Genomic DNA, 19,344 nt, shown 5'->3' with positions numbered 1-19,344 from the left:
ATAGCTATCTCACAATGCAACTAGCCAGAGGGGTTTTTGGGAAGATTTTCAGCCTCCAGTGATGCAGTTTCCTCCCTCCCTCCTTTCTTCCCTCCTTGATACCAACAGCAAACAAGACAATACTTTTTTATGCCTTTTTTTGAAACCCTGGCTCAGCTGTGCATATGCCACTGCTTGAGAAGCATGGAGCCTGCTCAGCTCTGCACTCTTGTTGTGAACATTACAAACACCTTGCGATTTATCCTGCAATATTTCAAGGACTAAGAGAGGAGTCGCAGTGCGGAAAATTGCAATGTTACTCAAGCAGCCCTGCTACAAGCCATAGAGTGAAACAATTCCCGGTTGCTGCTGGCAGTCACGTAGCAGCTGAACACAGTGGAGCATCATTTCTGGTCCGGGAAACAAGCACTGACTGGTGGGGTTGCATCGTTATGAAGCTATGGGATGATGAGCAGTGGCTGCAGAACTTTTGGATGCATAAGGTTACTTTCCAGGAACTTTGCACAGAGCTTTCCCCAGCCCTGAAGCACAGAAATACTAACAGGAGACCTGCTCTGATAGGGGAAAAGTGAGCAGCCATTGCTCTGTGGAAACTAGCAACACCAGACTGCTATTGGTCAGTTGGGAATCAAATCATGGGAGCTCCTGTGATCCAAGTGTGCAGGGCCGTGAATAGATTTCTGCTAAGAAGGATAGTGAATGTGGGAACCATGCAGGACATAGTGGATGTTTTTGTCGCGATGGTTAATTTCCCTAACTGCGGTGGGGCGATAGATGGCACACAAATCCCTATCTTAGCACCAGACCACCTTGCCAAAGAGTACGTAAACCAAAAGGGATACTTTTCCATGGTGTTGCAAGCACTGGTGGATCACAGAGGACGTTTCACCTACACCAGTGTGGGATGATCAGGAAAGTTGCATGATGCATGCATCTTTAGGAACTCAGGTCTGTTCAGAAAGATGCAAACAGGGACTTTCTTCCTACCAAAAAATAATCATTGATGATGTTGAAATGCCAATAGTGATCCTGGGAGACCCAGCCTACCCCTTGCTATCTTGGCTTATGAAGCCATATGCCGGGCACCTGGACGGCGATAAGGAGCGATTCAATAATAGGCTGAGCAAGTGCAGAATGGTGGTGGAATGTGCCTTTGGATGTTTAAAGGGTTGCTGGTGCAGTTTGCTCACTAGGTTAAACTTCAGTGAAATCAGTATTCCCACTGTTATCTCTGCCTGCTGTGTGCTCCATAATGTCTGTGAGAAAAAGGGAGAGAAATTTCTCCTGGGTTGGATCATAGAGGCAGACAGGCTGGCCGCAAACTTTGAACAGCCAGATACCAATGTAACAATGAGAGCCCACCAAGGAACCCTGCTCCTCAGGGAGGCATTGAAAACACGGTTCTGTATGAAGCACAGTAATGTGTGCTACTTATCTGTGCTGTGCCTTCCCATACCATCCCCTCCATTGCATCAGTGTCACTGAACCTCTCCTTCCTCCATAACCCCCATGATTATAATAAATAAGGAGTACTTCAATACAGAAATGTTGACTTTCATTGCATAAATTTAACAGTAAAGGGAAAGGAAAATAATTTAACTTTGATCAACCATAGTAATAAAAGTGGGAGAGGAGAAACAAATGCAACTTGTCTGTGCAAGTACGGAAGCCTGCACATTCAAAGATCTTAGAATGACTGCCTTTCTTCTTACTACCCTCCCCCAGTGTCAAGTGGAATACATACTGCACCCTGCCCACCCTCCTCCTGGAACATTTGGTGGTGGGGACTTGAGAACAGGGCGATGGTTGCTGGCAGTTCTACAAGGGCTGCAGAGAGAGTCTATCTTGCCGTTGATGTTCTTGAAGCTCAATCAGACTCCTCAATATGTTTGATTGATTCCTTGTTATGTGCAGCATCTCGTCTTGCATGGCATGCTCGTGCTCCTGGGCTGCTCTCCTGCTCTCCATGTCCATGTCCAGTTTTTCGGACAACGAAATCCTCCAAGCTCTTAGCTCCGTGTCAGCTGTCTCAGAGGCGTTCACTATCTCGTTGAACATGTCATCTCAAGTTCCCTTTTTCCGCTTTCTAATATGCGACAGCCTCTCCACTTTTGGGAAATTATAGTCAGGAGCACAGAGTGTCTTGTGGATAAGGCCCTCCTTTCCCCAGCAACATGACTAGGGAGCAGCGTTAAGCCTCCCAAAATGTGTTTTTTCTCCAAGGCTGCTCTGGAGGTGGGGGGAAAGGCAGCAAGGAGAAAACACATTAACACCCATACCCAGCCAACCAAAATAACCTCATCTTAGGGAAACTGTGGTTGAGGGACCCGGAAACTGCCTTGGGTGGGAGATCACACGCACTATTATTTGTGGTATGAGCATGTGTAATGAAAACTTCAACCATTTTCCCTAGATGACTCTATGTGATATTAGTCTCCTCAGGGTAATACAGGTGGAATGGGAGCAGATGCTGCAAGCATCGGTGTACAGATCTGGTCCTTATGCTGCTATGCAGTGTTCCACACTGATGCCAGCAGATTTAATAATGGAGTGAAATGGGAAAGTGTCCTTTCCCATGGAAAGGACATGGTGGAAGAAATAAGGCAGCTCTCCCCAGAAACCTTCTGCAAAGGATTGCTGAGTACCTCCATGAAAGTTTCCTGGAGATCTCCATGGAGGATTCTCGGGCCATCCCTATACACATAAACAGTCTTTTCCAGAGGCAACCTCTACATAGCTGGAGCATCTACCAGGAAGCCGATCCCCACTCCACCTAATTCTTTTTTCATATTAAACAGAACACATTAGAGGATGTAACCCCCACACTTTGATTGAAATTCCATACTTCCTAGAGATACTTTTCCCAGCATCATGGTCAGACATGATGCTGTGCAGCTCCTGACTGCACTGCTCCTGAGTTAAAAACAGCTCCTGGCTGTCAAGGAGAATGGATTCCCCACTTGCCTGCCCCTCATTCTCCTCCTCTTCCTTATCCACAGTCTCAGGCCATGTCTATACTCTCGGCAACAAATTCGCCGCCGCCAGATTGATCTTTCCGGATCGATTGAGCGGTCAGTGTAGACCCGCTCAATCGATCAGGAAGTCAACTGAGTAAAACCACCCCGTCAAGTAGCGTAGCGCTGCGTCGAAGGGAACACTGTTCCCGTCGGCGCAGCGCGGTGTAGATGGTGCGCAGAAGGGAAGCACGTCAGTCGACATGAGTTACGCAAGCTACTCTGCATAGTTTGCATAACTCCCATTGACTGCCACCGAATCGCCAGGTGAGTGTGGACCAGGGCTCATTATTGTTGACCCAGGACTCAGATTCCCCAGAGGTATCCATGCTGCATTTGGAGACAGTGGTGGGGTCGCCGCCGAGAATCACATATAACTCATCATAGAAGTGGCATGTCTTTGGTGCTGAACCAGAATGACCGTTCACCTCCCTTGTCTTTTGGTATGCCTGCCTAAATTCTTTGATATTCACACAGCACTGCTGTGTGTCCCTATTGTACCTCTCTTCTCCATCATGCCTCATGAGATCTTTTCGTAGATATCTACATTTCTTCTGCTGGATCAGAGCTGTGCCTGAACAGACTCTTCTCCCCACAGAACAATAAGATCCAACACCTCAGGTCTACTCCAGGCTGGAGCACATTTGTGGCATTCAGTTGCCATGATCAGTTGTGCTGGCAAGCTCTCCACACTGAACAAACAGGAAATGGGAATTCAAAATTTCCCAGGGCTTAACCGGAGGAGTGGCTTTTTGTTGTGTACGTGCTGTGGTGCAGCGGAGTTGAAAACAATCTCCAGAGCAGTCACACTGGAGCATTGTGGGACACCTTATGGAGGCCAATTATGTCGATTTATGCAATGCTCCACCTACACTGCTTCTTAGTCGACCCATCCACTTCGATTTTAGTGCTACACGTCTCGCAGAAGTGGATTAATTAAATCGATGTTTCCGGCAAGTTAGGTCAGCAGAAGGGACCTGGCAGTGGAGACACATACATTATGTGGTCAATGGACATTTCTATATTCACAGTGTAGACCAGGCCTCCTTTAGTACACAATCATGGTCTGTTTTGTGCACTTCATGAGGCAGTGGTCCTGTGGAAAAACAGCATATGACTATGTAATTAAAGACTGTATCGTAATGCTAAGCACAAGGGGGCCAAATTAAGGAACATCCCTGAGCAAAGGCCACTCCTCTGCCACATTTCAAGTCCCTGCTCTACAGCATGGAAGCACTAGATCTTTTCAAAGAAAAGGTCACAAGAATTTTTTAACATGGGCACAACAGCATATTTTTCCCTAGCCTTGTTCTTGTTTTGGTTGAAATTAAAAAAATAAATAAATAAAAAAAGTCAGCCACAAGTGACCCAAACAGTTAAAGTTTGGCAAAAATATAAGTAACTGAAAAAAGTGTCTTATAATGGAAGTGTTGAGCAACCTTCACAATAGGTAGGGCAGCCAACCTTACTTATAAGAGGGGAAGTAACAATGGCTCTATTCTTATGTTATTTTGTTACATAACAATAATGACAAGGAAGAGAGCCTTGAAAAGGAATAAACTATTTTGAAGTAAATCTCTTGAATGTCTTACAGAACCACGAAGTTTGACAACATATATTAAGATTGAGCAGTAGAGATTAAGACCACAGTCCTGCAGAGCACATAGTTAACTTTGAACACATCAGTTGTCACATTCAAGCTAATGGAACAACTCACATGCTTAAAGTTAATCACATGCACAAATCTTTGCAGGATTAAGGGCTACATTAATAGTGCAGTAGTTTTTAGGATGACAACAATCTTATTTGATGATATATGTAACTAAAAGTTTAACTTGCATTTATAGCCAAGTTACAGACTTGCAATCAAGACAGAAAGGATGATTGAGAGCCTTGTGAAAAATCTGAGTAGTGAAAATGAGGAACTTCAAATGCACTGTGCCAGTGCTATCTTTAAGGTGAATATGTAATTTTAATGATCAGATCATTTAATGCTAGTGTTTCTGTGTTTTCATACAATACACACTATAAAGATCTCTTATATATATGGTATAGTAAAGTTCTACTTGAGAAAATATTGGTGGTTTCGTGTTTTAAATTTTCAGATTTTTTTCTATTATACATCTAAAGTGATTTATCTGTAATGCAAATATTAGTTATTTTATCCCTAAAAATAATAAAAAATAATAGTATGCTCTGTCACAATTCTGCTTTGACAGAGTAAGAAACCTGTACGTCTTATGCTTTCCAGTATGTTTTGTTTAGTATATCCCTTTAGGATTTTTACACTCTGTAATACCACCTACTGTTCTCGGGCATTTGAGATTATGATTTCATGACCTGTTTGCATTTCAAAATTGTCACAGTGTTAAATAGTTGGCTGTTCTAACAGCTGACCATTACTTTGTCATATCAGTAAGATAAGTGATATACCAGGAAACTGAGAACCAAATTCTGTAACTGATTCTGTATGTGTGGACCCCTATGCTCCTGCAGAGCCCCCTGATATCAGTGTGGCTCTATGTGAGTGCTCGGGTCAGCCTGTGCAGACCCAGTTGCAGTTTTGAGGTCTAAATAGATATATCTTAATAATATCTGTGTAGTGTTAACCCCAAGTTTTATAAATATCAGGTACAAAAACAACAGACAACGTTTGCATCCGAGTTTGAGCACTCAACGCTGGCTGATTTCAGTAAGAATTGTGTGCGTTCAATGCCCTGTAGGATCAGGTTCCTTAGAAAGCAATTAAGTTAGTCATAGCATTGTGCTAGCAATGGTGTAATTATGGCTGAGAAGGTAGTTTTCATTCTAAGCTTCTATTTTCAATGCTTTATATCTTCCCTGTTAATTACTTTCTGGGCTAAAAGATTTTCTATTCGTCTTAAGATCAGTATTAATTTTGGGAGTGGGGGGTAAAGTAAAAAAAAATTCCATTCATCATTGGAGTGTTTTTAAAAAATGTTTTTCATCGTTTATGAAAAGTTTTCAGATTTTGTTGCTGTTGTTCCTTGCCAGGTTTTTAAATGTTTAATGGTTTGGAATTAAAATTCCAAACTTTGCCTGTATTGTAATAAAAAATGTGTGGTATATAGTAATGAGGAATACATACCTTTTAAGTATGAAAAATTGATGAATGAAAAATAGCATATGTACAGTGTTTTATTTTTGTTCCTCGATTTAAGGGGCTATTTTTTAGAAATGGAGGCCTGAAATCCACAGACAAAAAAGGCACATACCAACAATGCATTCTTAATTGCACATACAATAGCTCATTGCATTAGTCTTTTGTGGGCACACCTACCCATTTGCAATTTGCTTGCATAGTTGCGTTAGTTGCATGCACGTTTTCTGTGTGTGTTGTGTGCAAGGATCTGTGCCTTTGTTTTCTGAACATTTGTCTGAACTGTGTTCTGTTGTTATGTACAGTTCTTTGCCTTCAGCTGTTTATTAATTTTGTAATATGAATTAAATTAGAAAATATATTTTGAAAGTATTTTAGTAAATAAAATAATTACATAAAGTTCCTTATCAGTTGGTACCAGTCACTGTGGTGATGCACCCGACTTCCTGGGGCATTGTTTTACACATTTTAAATATTCTATATATTTAATTTGTTGTGTAGTGTGCAGAAGATGAGGAGACACGTGACCTAGTTAGGCATCATGGAGGCCTACAACCACTTGCTACTCTGCTCTGTAACTCTGAAAATAAAGAACTGTTAGCAGCTGTGACAGGTGCAATCTGGAAGTGTGCAATCAGCAGAGAAAATGTGACAAAGTATGGGTAACAACTTAATTTTATCAAATATATATATTCTATTAGTATCTTTTGATTTTATGGGCTCATTTGGTCTTAAAAACAGATACATAGTAACACCACTCAAGCAACCTTTATTTGCTCCATATTCTGTCTGGTGTTGGACCAACTATAACTACATGGGCAGGTTATTACTCTTTACAGCATAAATAATCTGCATTTGTGGGGGATACGCAGTTGCCATTCAGAAGGGTATGCACACAAATGCACGGCCCTACCCCAGACTCCTAATGCACCTCACCCCACCCTGAACCTACGACCAGCAGTTCTCATCACATAGGGTCTGTGAAGTGGCCTGTCCATAGGTTTTGTAATGGTTTTCCACATTTTACCCATGCCTTTGGATTTTCTGATCGGCATTATTTATATGTTTCTTCTCTATTGATATTTTTTAAATTGTTTGGCTTTTTCCTTATTGTCTGGTGCTCTTAATATGTTTTCTCTTGGAGAAACTTTATTCTCTTCAAAAGGAACAGAGAACTAGAAAAATTTCACTAGGAGGCTAGGTATTCTAATTGCATTGTTATTGTAATACTCACAAAGTTCTAAAGGTCATATTTCACTAAAATACTCCTAAACCTGCTGCCTAAACTGCAAAGATACTGTTATTTTTCCTAAATAAACAAAAAAGAAACCCAAAAACAAACATACACAAAAAACCAGATGCACAGCAAAATGTGTTATGTGCCTGGTCTCTGGAAAGTGCTGAGCACCCTTCACTTATATTGACTTTAGTAGAAGCTAAGGGCTATAGGGAAAGCAGAGGGGAGAACTCTATACCTCCAGAGAAGGGAAACAGAATAAGAATTGATATGAATAGATACACAGACGACAATGTCTGTGCTGTAATATAAGTATCAGATAACACGAGTTAGATCCACCTGATGTATCTCATTCTTGTCATCATGCTGTATCTTGGAAAGTTTATGAAAGAAAAATTCTGATTCTTATTTGAGTGATTGCACATGTTCATTCCACCGTAGGTGCATGCACATCTCCTGCATAGCTGTTGAAGATTTTTCCCTCAGCAGTACCCATCAGGGCAATGTGAGTGCTCTCTGGTGCCTTGCCTCACTGTACACAGGTATAAAGGATTGTGCTGCCCCCAATCAGCTCAGTTCCTTCCTATTCCAGTGATGATAATTGGAGCTGTGATCTTTGCATTTGCAAGTGTTCATCTCTTCTTGTATATATCATATTTGTTATGTTAGTTAAGCCTAGAGGAAGTAGTGTATTTTGTACATAGTTAGTGACTAAAGTGAGTTTAGTTTAGTTTAGTTCTTAGTGAAGCTCGGTCTCCAGTACCTGTTAGGGTACCAGGTCCAGTACCAAACTTATGCTGCATTCTCCCAATTTCAAGGCCTGTCACCCCTGTAGCAAACCTATATCAGTGAGCGACCCTCAACCAAACTGCCTTAAATGTCTGGGGGAAGTGCACGTAGGTGACAAATGTCACATGTGTAGAGAAATCAAACCTCGTTCCAAAAGGGACAGAGCTGCAAGGGTCAAGTACTTACTCGGGGAATCTGTGCTTTGCCCTCCATTGGCACTTTGCCGCTTGAACAGATACAGCGTGTCCGAATCTGTCAGGAGTGTTTTGCCCATTCCAGCTGAGTCTATTGGCAAACAGTCCTCACTGGCACCAAAGAAAAGACTTCATGAGTCCTCAAAGGACTTCGTATTGGGGGACTTTGAAATCTGCAGGCAAGGCATCAAGTGGAGGAAAGGACACTGAGGGTACTCAAAAAAGAGACACCCCCTCAGATAAAGCCTGCATGCAAAGAGGGATTGTTCACTCTGGAGGCCAGGAAGGGCCCATTAAGACCAATCCCAGGACTGGTGCAGCTTACAGTACCACAGGGTCAGGAGCCTTTTCTGATGCTGTCTACACCCGAAGCGTTCAAGGCAGCTCAGGAACTACTGAGCTTGTCAGTACTGGTTTCACCCACAGTGCAAGATTCCTGCCTGGTACTGGGATCAGTTGTGTTAGATCCTTCAGTGTCGTCTCCAGCCCTGGTGCACCATTTGGTACTGATGGCTGCTACTGTTGCTGTGTCTCAGCGACTTCCATGGAGGAGGAAGCCTGCAGTGATCTCACTGGTGCCTCTATCACCAGACTTGCAACCAGTCTCCATGATACTGATTGGGTCAGCTCCCCTCTTGGCCAGAGGAACCAGACTCACCTTCCTCATTGGACTCTAAGGTTGGCTTCTACGCCTCCAGACCTGAGCAACCCCAGCAGCCCCAGTGGAGTGCCTACCCACCGTGGTTCAGATCCCGAACTAAGGATCAATGGTAGTGCCCTGGTGGGACCCACCTCCATATCAATGGCCTTTGGGGTTCCCCCATGCTCTATGACATCCCTGCTCCCTTCCCGCCCTCCCAGATTGAGTAGGCACTGGGAACATGTGCACCAGGGTAACCATTTCCCCCTTTCCTTGTACTGGTATCAGTACCACAAAAGGGGAGTTCTTACTTGGGATTCTCTTGTGCAGGAGTTGGATGAGAGAGCTCCTCAATAGTCACTAGCCTCTGAGTCTTTGTTGTCGGATGAGGCAGAAGTCATGGAGTATACCTCATCCCTTCCAGGTGTCTTCAGGGCCCGTCAAGACTTACTAAAAGGGTAACTGTGGCTCTGGATATCTAGCCAGAGGAGATGTGAGAAAAATCATGGATCGGTGAACATTTTGACATCTATAGGTCCCTCTATTGTAGCTCTCCCTCTTAATGAGACTATCCTAGAGAACCTTTAGGAGTTTATGGCAGACTCCATCCTTCCTTCCTCTCACAGATAAAAGGGTAGAAAGGAGATATTACATCTCTTCCCAGGGATATGAACATTTTTACAGCTACCTGCCTCTGGATTCCCTGGTAGTGTTGGCAGAAAACAAAAAGGAGAGAGAGGGACATCAGGCCTCAGGGAAAGAAGCAAGAAAGCTGGAACTCTTCAGCAGGAAGATTTATTCCACAGGAGGTTTATAACTGAGCAGTGCTGATGCTAGCCCATGGGGGCCCTAAGCAGGAATATTTTGACCCCCTCCCCTCACAACACATAATAAATAGTGAATAGGGGGTCTCTTTGAGCTGCTCAGGACCCCACGCAATTGTTTTGTCTGCTTATGCCTAGCACCGGCTCTGCAACTGAGAATCAAAAACCAGCAGGCTCTGCTGAGTTCGTACAATTTTAGCCTGTGGGATAATGTCCTAAAGTTTAAGGACAGGCTTCCAGATGAGTCTAAGCATTTCACTGCTTTGGTGGATAAGGACTAATTAATTACTGGCCAGATCAGTTTTACAAGCAAGCCTAGATGTGACGGACACTGTGATTCAAGCTATGATTTTCACTATTACTTTGCAGCATTCATTTTGACTGCAGTCATCAGGTCTTCCTCCACAGGTGTAGCAAACCATACAAGACCTCCCATTTGAAGGCCCTTGCTCTTCTCTGAAAAGATGGACAAGAGGCATCATAGCCTCAAAGATTCACTGTGAATTTATACACCAGTGACAAAGAGAAAACCATTCCACCTGCAGCAGTCCCAGCGGTTCCACCCTTTCATGCCATAGAGGCAGGACCTGCTGAGAAAGAGGGGTAGAAGTTATAAGAGAGGTCCCTCACCTCCCTCCTCCTCTAAAGCTGCCAGGTCACCTAGGCAAACTGGATCTTCAAAGCAAACATTTTGACCTGTTGGTTGAGAGCAACCTACCACTTCCCAAAGTATCATATTTCTTTTCTCTTATTTTTGCTAATCACATATCCCACTTCCTAAGTGCTTAGTCCTGCATCACCACGGGTCAGTGGGTCCTAAACATGGAACTGGGATACACCGTTCAATTTATTTCTATCCCCTCTTTTTACCCCCTTCAGGGACCACTCTCACGAGAACATATACTACAGGAGGTCCTGTCTATCCTCCTCATGGAGGCAATAGAGGAAGTTCCCATGTCTTTCCAAGGAAAGGTATTTTATTCCCAATACTTCCTAATCCCAAAGGCAAAGGGGGGCCTTAGGTCTGTTTAAGATCTAAGACAACTAAACAATTTTCTGAAGAAAACCAAATTCTGGATGGCTTCTATTATTCCCTCCTTAGAAACCAGGAACTGGTATGCTGCTCTTGACTTAAGGGATGTTTACTTCCATGTGGCAGTTCATCGTAGCCACAGAAGTTCTTCAGATTCATGATCAATGAATCCCACTACCAATTCACAATTCTGCCTTTTGGCCTCTCAGCAGCTCCTCACATGTTCACAAAATGCATGGTGGTAGTAGAAGCATTCCTGCAAAGGTCGGGAATCCATGTGTTCCCTTTTTTGGACAACTGGCTAGTGAGAGAATGATCCCAGTCTTAAGTATTCTCCAGTAGCCACTGTCCAGTCAGCCTTTCACACACTAGAGCTCCAATCAATACAGAAAAATCTGTCCTGATTCTGATTCAAAGAAAATAATTCATTGGGGGATTCTGGATCCTTCTGGATTCTGGATTCTGCTCTGGCCAGAGCATTCCTATCACAGCACAGGTTCCAAGTAATGAGGTGCATTGCACTAGATCTAAAGATGCATCCTCTCACTATGATTCAAAACTGCCTCAAACTTCTAAGGCACATGGGAATGTGCACTTATGTGGTCCAACATGCTAAACTGCACTTCAGAGAGCTACAGGGTTGGCTCTTCTCAATGTATGCTCTGGCCCACTATCATATGGACAGGGTGATTCAGGTACCTGCTGGATTCTGTCCTCCTGAACTGGTAGATATATCTGTTGAATGTTTGCACCAGAGTCCCCTTTGCTCCTCCTGCCCAAGGTCTTGTGCAAAGTCAAGCAAGATGGTGCTCATGTTATACTAATAGCCCCAGTATGGCCTCATCAGTGTTGTTTTTTGACTCTTTTAGCCCTGGTGGTCAGACCTCCTCTGTCACTCCCGAGAGATATGGGTGTGATCTCCCATGACAAAGGTCACTTCCTCTATCCAAAGCTACCAGTTCTCCACCTGATGGCGTGGATGTTTCATGGCTGACATCCTTGGAACAAGATTGCTCTAAAGGAATACAAGAAATTCTACTAAACAGTAGTAAATAAACAATAAACCTTCAACTAGGTCTACTTACCTGGCTAAATGGAAGTGATTCATCATTTGATCTGTGCAGAGGAATTCACCTAGCCCAAGCTTCGATTTCCCCATATCCTGGACTATCTCCTGTTCCTGAAACAAGGACTAGCCTATAGTTCCATCAGAATCCAACTGATGGCTGTCTCAACTTTCCACCCTGCAGTGGTAATCAATAGATCTTTTCAAATCCTATGTCCATCAGACTTTAAAGGGTTTGGACAGGTTATACCTAAAAATCCATAGCCCAGTTCCACAGTGGAGCCTGAATTTAGTTTTAACAAAGTTGATAGTTGCGCCCTATTACACCTATCTATGTATGTGGCTTTCTTCTTGTTTTTACCTTGTCCAGGAGAGTAGGAGAACTGTGAGCCTTAGCATCAGAACCTTCCTATATAGTATTCCTCAATGACAAGGTTTTCCTTCGACCTCATCTAAGGTTCCTGACTAAGTTGGTTTCAAATTTTCACTTAATGAAGAAATTTACTTACCAACCTTCTTTCCAAAGCCTCATTCACGTAGCTGAGAAGAGAAACTCCATTCTCCAGATGTTAGAAGGACTTTGGCTTTTTGTCTGGAGTAGACAAGGCCATTCAGGTCATTCTCACAATGGTTTGTCGCAATGTCAAACAGAGTAGAGGACCACCCAGTGTCCAGTCAGAGAATCTCCTTTTGGATTTTCAGCTGTATTACAGGCAGCTTCTGTGGGTTTTCTGGCTCAGCTGCCCATCTTAGACATTTGTAACCTGGTCTTGATCCATGCAATTACCTCCTACTGTGACATCAGTCTAGAGACAATGCCAAATTTGGATGGGTGATCCTACAATCCCTGTTCAAAGAGACTCTGAACCCAACTCCAGATCAAACTACTTGTCAGTCACCTACAGTGGAATGGTCATATGCAATCATTCATAGAAAAAAAGGGTTACATACATTTCTGTAACTGTTGTTCTTTGAGATGTGTTGCACATGTCGACTCCGTAACCCACCCTCCTTCCCTTCTCTATCAGAGTCTTTCCAATAGGAAGGAACTGTGAGGGGTTGGGGGCAGCACATCTCTTTATAGCTGTGTGCAGTGGCACGAGGCACCAGAGGGTTCTCATGCTGCAATAACAGGTACTGCTGAAGGAAAATCTCCAATAATTGTGCACCAGGTATGCATGCACCCACAGTGGAATGAACACGTGCAACACATCTTGAAGAACAATAGTTATGGAAAGGTAGGTAACAGTTTTGTATTGTATATTATTTGTTGAGTGCTGAGAAGCCTCTAAATGCTGTACAGAACATGAAGCTGACAAGGTCCCTTTCTCAAGGGCTTTACAGCATAAGGCTATGATCCTTCAAACTGATCCATGCTGTTGGAATCTTAAGCTTGCACAGAACTCCATTGACTGCAGTGAGGCTCTGCATATGTGCAAGTGTCCACCCACATGAATCTGTTTGCAAGTTTGGGTGTACAGCAAAAATCCAAACAGGTTTCTGAGATTTTTAAAAGCTTTTTCGCTTTTTAAATAATGAAAATGTTAGGAAGAGTAATAGGTATAGAACATGTGATATTAATACAACACTTTAAAGTGTTGTTGTAGCCATGTCGGTCCCAGGATATTAGAGACATAAGATGCGTAAGGGAATATCTTTTATTGGATTAACTTCTATTGGTGAAAGAGACAAGCTTTTGAGCTTACACAGTGCTCTTCTTCAGGTCTGGGAAAGGTACTCAGAGTGTCACAGCTAAATGCAAGCTGGAATAGATTGTTTACTGTAAGTAGTTAACACATTTTGTAAGAGACCATTCAAGGTGATGTGGCCAGTTAACATGTCTGCAGTCATAGAACGAAAAAGGGGGTGTGGTTAGTGGGTTACAGATGATTGTAATAAGACATAAATCCAGAGTCTCAATTAAGTCCTTGATTTTTAGTTTCTAGCAAAGTTATAAATTGGAGCTGCCAGGCTTGTCTTTTGAAGGTAATGTACAGATTTCCTTTGAGGATGAGGACTGAAAGGTCAAATATAGAGTGATCACTTGTGAAAAGTGTTCAGCCATATGAATTATCATTGTCTTTTATCATTTTTCTCTGTGTGTTGATTCAAGAGAATAGTGATTGTCTGCTTTCACCCACATAGTTGTTGTTGAGATATTTACTGTGCTAGATGAAGTATGCCACATGTTGCAATAGGTATGTGTAGGACCTCTGGATCTTGAAAGGTGTGTTGTGTGGGGTATTGATTATCCTAATAGTGGAGATATGCCTACAGGTTTTCCATCTGTTCTCATGGCAGGGTTTGGTGCTGCTTTGAATTGATGTGTGGGGAGCTTGCTTCTGATGATAAGCTTTGTGAGTTTGGAGGTTGTTTGAAGGCCAGAAGAGGGAGTTCAGGAAAGATTTCATAGAATCATAGAATATTAGAGTTGGAAGGGACCTCAGGAGGTCATTTAATCCAACCCCCTGCTCAAAGCAGGACTAACCTCAGCTAAATCATCCCAGCCAGGGCTTTGTCAAGCAACAGCTAAAAAACCTCTAAAAATAAAGATTCCACCACCTCCCTAGGTAACCCATTCCAGTGTTTTACCACCCTCCTAGTGAAAAACTTTTTCCTAATATCCAACCTAAACCTCCCCCGCTGCAACTTGAGACCATTGTTCCTTGTTGTGTCTACTACCATTGAGAACAGCCTAGCTCCATCCTCCCTGGAACCCCCTTCCAGGTAGTCAAAGGCTGCTATCAAATCCCCCCTCATTCTTCTCTTTTGCAGACTAAACAAGCCTAGTTCCCTCAGCCTCTCCTTATAAGTCATGTGCTCCAGCCCCCTAATCATTTTTGTTGCCCTCTGCTGGACTCTTTCCAACTTGTCCACATCCTTTTTGTAGTGGGGGGCCCAAAAATGAACACAATACTCCAAATGCGACCCCACCAATGCCGAATAGAGGGGAATAATCACTTCCCTTGATCTGCTGGCAATGCTCTTACTAATGCAGCCCAATATGCCATTAGCCTTCTTCTGGGCAATAAGGACTCACTGCTAACTCATATCCAGCTTCTTGTCAACTGTAACCCCCAGGTCCTTTTCTGAAGAACTGCTGCCTAGCTCGTCAGTCCTCAGTCTGTAGCTGTGCATGGGATTCTTCCATCCTAAGTGCAGGACTCTGCACTTGTCCTTGTTGAACCTCATCAGATTTCTTTTGGCCCAATCCTCCAATTTGTCTAGGTCACTCTGTATCCTATCCCTACCTTCCAGGGTATCTACCACTCCCACAGCTTAGTGTCATCTGCAAACTTGCTGAGAGTGCAATCTACCCCATCCTCCAGATCATTAATTAAGATGTGGAACAGGACCGACCCCTGGGGCACTCCTCTTCTTATCGGCTGCCAGCTAGACATTGAGCCATTGATCACTACCCGCTGACCCCAATGATCTAGCCAGCTCTCTATCCATTTTATAGTCCATTCATCCAACCCATACTTCTTTAACTTGCTGATAAGAATACTGTGGGAGACTGTATCAAAAGCTTTGCCAAAGATAATAGCCAATGGCTCTGAAATCACATCAGCCAACTCCCTCAGCACCCTCGGATGCATTGCATCTGGCCCCATGGACTTGTGTATGTCCAATCTTTCTAAATAGTCCTGAATCTGTTCCTTCAGCACTGAGGGATGTTCACCTCCTCCCCATTCTGTGCCACCCAGTGCAGTAGTCTGGGAGCTGACCTTGTTTGTGAAGACAGAGGCAAAAAAGGCATTGAGTACTTCAGCTTTCTCCACATCCTCTGTCACTAGGTTGCCTCCCCCATTCGGTAAGGGGCCCACACTTTCCCTAATCTTCCTCTTGTTGGTAATATACCTGTAGAAACCTTTCTTTCAGGATGTGGTCACCATTGGGCATGGATTGTAATTATGATTAATGATGATACCCCATATGGCTTCCCATGTGAGGTGGTAGGTGACAACTAGTGATGTACAGTTATAGAGGATTTTTTTCCTTATTGAAACAGGTGCTCTCGGTGTACTTGGGTGGCCTATTCCATGATGAGATCTACATCTCTGATGGAGTGTCTTTGTTTGGTGAAGGCGATTTTAAGTGTGTTTAAGATGTGTATCCTGGACTTTCCTTGGAGCATATTCTGTGGTATCTGAGTGCCAGGCTGTAGATAGCAGATTTCTTGGTGTGTTTGGGGTAGTTATTGGATTTGTGAAGGTAAGTGTGGTGATCTGTGGGTTTCTTGTATGTGGTTGTTTATAGGATTCCATTTTTTAAGTTGATCCACAATCTACAGAACACAACCTCCGAGAGAAATAATGACACTAGGAACCACCACATGGACACTACACAACACCCCAACATCAATTTATCAAGACTACCCTTAACCGGAGGAGAATTGTCTATACTCTCTGAGGGGCTGAACTTCTGCCTCATCACAGAAGCTGATCTCATACTAGCTTATGCAGAATCAGAAGAATTCTTTTGCCGATTCCTCCTCACAGAATTCTTTCACAACAATGATTGCACCACCCACAACTACTATATCCCCACCAACAGTTGTAAGAAAAAAGAATAACGTGACTGGACATCCCACAGTATATAAAGCCACACATTTGATCATTACATTGATTGCTTCAGGAAAAAAAAGGGAAATCCTTAACCAACGTATCCACCATAATCTCTCCACCGCTGAAAGTATAGCTATTCAGTTCCTCATATGCAACCACTGGATAGTGATCTAAGCAGCAGACAAAGGGGGACTTCAACCACGAAGACTATGTTAACGAGGGCAACCATCAGCTCTCCAGCACCACCTACGACTATTTGAGGGAACCCCTCAAGGCCGCAATGGCAGCAGCTTCAGATTAAACACACAGAGGTACCATTGTCCCTATAGTCACGGTGGAAAGAGAAACAAGATTCAGAACTCCCTTCCCTTGCTCCCTTAAAGTTTTAAACAAGACATGCTCATTGACACTTCTGCTTCAGAGTGCAGGTGCATAGCACCTCTCACAGCTCCAACCATGATGAATATAGTGTGGCAGGGGTGAGAGAAACATTTGATTGCATGAAGCTATGAGTATAGGACAATGGCATTGAATACTGGCACCATTTTCCATAGGCAGTGGTGATTTTAGCTGATATCTCACTCCTGGGGGTAACAAAGATATAGAAGCACAGCTGCTGCTGGCATCCCGAAACTTCCTGGGTCCATATGCTGCTAGCTTATTTACTGCACGGGTGACTGCCGAAGTTATCATCGACCACTGTGGGAAAATGTCCTACTTCAGAGAAAGAAATAAGGCTGCAATCCCTAGAAACCTTTGGGAGAGGATTGCAGAATATCTCTTCAAAAATTTCATCAAATCCTCTCAGGAGGATTCAAAGGATATGCCTAGGTACATAAACATCACCCCTGCCTAACTCTACAGGGGAATGAAAAGCTGTTGTACCTTTACCTCTTGCAGTACAAGCAAATTAATGAAAAGTCAGTAGCTATGTCCTGCTAAGTTGGGGGTGCCATCCCTGTAATGGGAAATAAATGTACACACTTCCACGAGGTTGCTTCCCCTGCACTGGGCTTGCCCATGCTCAACTGCCGGGACTGACTGTACTGTGGTGGAGTCTCAAAAAGGCCCTGGCTCATGACATAGCTGTATTCCCCAGTCGCATGTCCTCAATCCTTCTCCACTTCCTCCTCCACCTCCTTCTTACCCTAGTTGTTTGTGCCAGGAGTGTGTGGCTCAATATCAATGGTGATGTGAGGGGTGGTGATGTGGTGTCCGCCAAGTATGGCATGCAGCTCTTTGTAAAAGCAGCAGCTGTGTGGCTCAGCTCCAGATTGACTGTTGGCCTCCCTGGCCTTCTAGTATGCCAGCTGCAGATTTTTTGCTTTCACACGGCACTGCTGCTCATCCCCATCATACTCCTTCTCCTCCATTCCCCATGCAATCTGCTCATAGATGTCCACATTTTTATGACTGGTCCATAGCTGTGCTTGCACAGCCTCTTCTCCCCATGGGCCCAGAAGTTCCAGTATCTCCTGTCTACTCTAAGCTGGAGCGTGTCTAGAGCATGTAGCTAGCCTCGTCAGCTGGTCAGTTGCATACAACGGTGGAGAGATGCTAGGTGTGCTTATCAAGCTAGACAATAAGGAAACAGCATTTAAAAAATTCATGGGACTTTAAAGGGAATGAGGGCTGTCCCTTTCAGTCTTCATGACTCCCCTGCAGTGGTGTTCACATAGGTGATCAGAGCGGTCATTATTGGGCATTGTCGGACAGCTGCTGGAGGAGTGTTAGAGTCGACATAGTTAACTCAGTGTTTACATTCATGTTGCGTTGACCTCACTATGTTGACCATGGCACAACACCACTCTGGGAGGTGGTGTTAGTATGTCAACGTACTGGAAAGTTTACATTGGTGGAAGACAACCTTAAGTGTAGACACATGCACAGCTAGGTCAATTCAAGGTGGCTTATGTCAACCTAACTTTGGAAAGCAGACCAGGCCATAAGTGTGCTTGGACTTTCAGAAAGCCTTTGACCAGGTCCCTCACCAAAGGCTCATAAGCAAACTAAGTCATGAGATAAGATGAAAAGTTCTCTCATTGATCAGTAACTAGTTAAAACATAGGAAAGAACAGGAAGAATAAATGGTCAGTTTCCACAATGGAGAGAGGAAAATAGCAGTATCCCCCAGGGATCTCTACTGGGACCTGAGCTGTTCAAAATATTCATAAATGATCTGGAAATGGGGATAGACAGAAAAGTGGCAACATTTGCAGATGATACCAGAATACAAGATACAAGATAGTTAAGTCCAAAGCCGCCTATGAAGAATTACAAAGGGATCTCACTAAACTAGGTGACTGGGTGACAAATTGACAGATGAACTTCAGCATTGATAAATGCAAAATAATATACATTGGGAAAAAAATTCTAACTATATATACAATATGATGGGTTCCAAATTAGCTGTTACCATTCAGGAAAGAGATCTTGGAATCAGTGTGCTAAAAACATATGCTGAATGTGCAGCGGCAGTCAAAAAAACTAACAGAATGTTAGGAACCATTAAAAAGGAATAGAATATTATAACTCCACTGTATAAATCCCTGGGACATCCATACCTTGAATGCTGTGTTCAGTTGTGGTCGCCCCATCTCAAAAAAGATATATTAGATTTGGAAAAGGTGCAGAGAAGATCAATGAAAATGATTAGTGGGATGCATGGATGGTGCGTGCATTTCCCCTTCGGGGAGGCTAGCCCCTGTCGCGCACCTTTTGCCCAAGACCACGCCCCATCCTGTCCCTTCTTCCTGAGGCCACTCCCCCCCTTGCCCGCTGGCAGAACCCTACCCCATCCCCAACTCCCCCCCGAGCCCGAGGTGTCACCCAATGAAATTAATAGGCAGTAGGTTTAA

The 19,344-nt window shown here is 43.6% G+C and overlaps 1 protein-coding gene across 1 annotated transcript in view; it reads left to right on the top strand.

The window, feature by feature from the left end:
- ODAD2 (outer dynein arm docking complex subunit 2) overlaps positions 1–19,344 on the top strand; it is a 147,075-nt gene that overhangs the window by 49,484 nt on the left and 78,247 nt on the right. The window contains exons 13-14 of the mRNA XM_067542791.1: positions 4,862–4,972; positions 6,637–6,791. Of these exons, the coding sequence (XP_067398892.1) occupies positions 4,862–4,972; positions 6,637–6,791 (266 nt within the window). The remainder of the gene's footprint in view (positions 1–4,861; positions 4,973–6,636; positions 6,792–19,344) is intronic.

The sequence above is a fragment of the Emydura macquarii genome, unplaced genomic scaffold, assembly GCF_026122565.2.
Source record: "Emydura macquarii macquarii isolate MOO-44397 ecotype Brisbane River unplaced genomic scaffold, CSIRO-AGI_Emac_v2 contig_719, whole genome shotgun sequence".
Lineage (NCBI taxonomy): Eukaryota > Metazoa > Chordata > Testudines > Chelidae > Emydura > Emydura macquarii.
The sequence above is the reverse complement of the archived record's forward strand: the minus strand, read 5'-3'. Positions and strand labels throughout refer to the sequence as shown.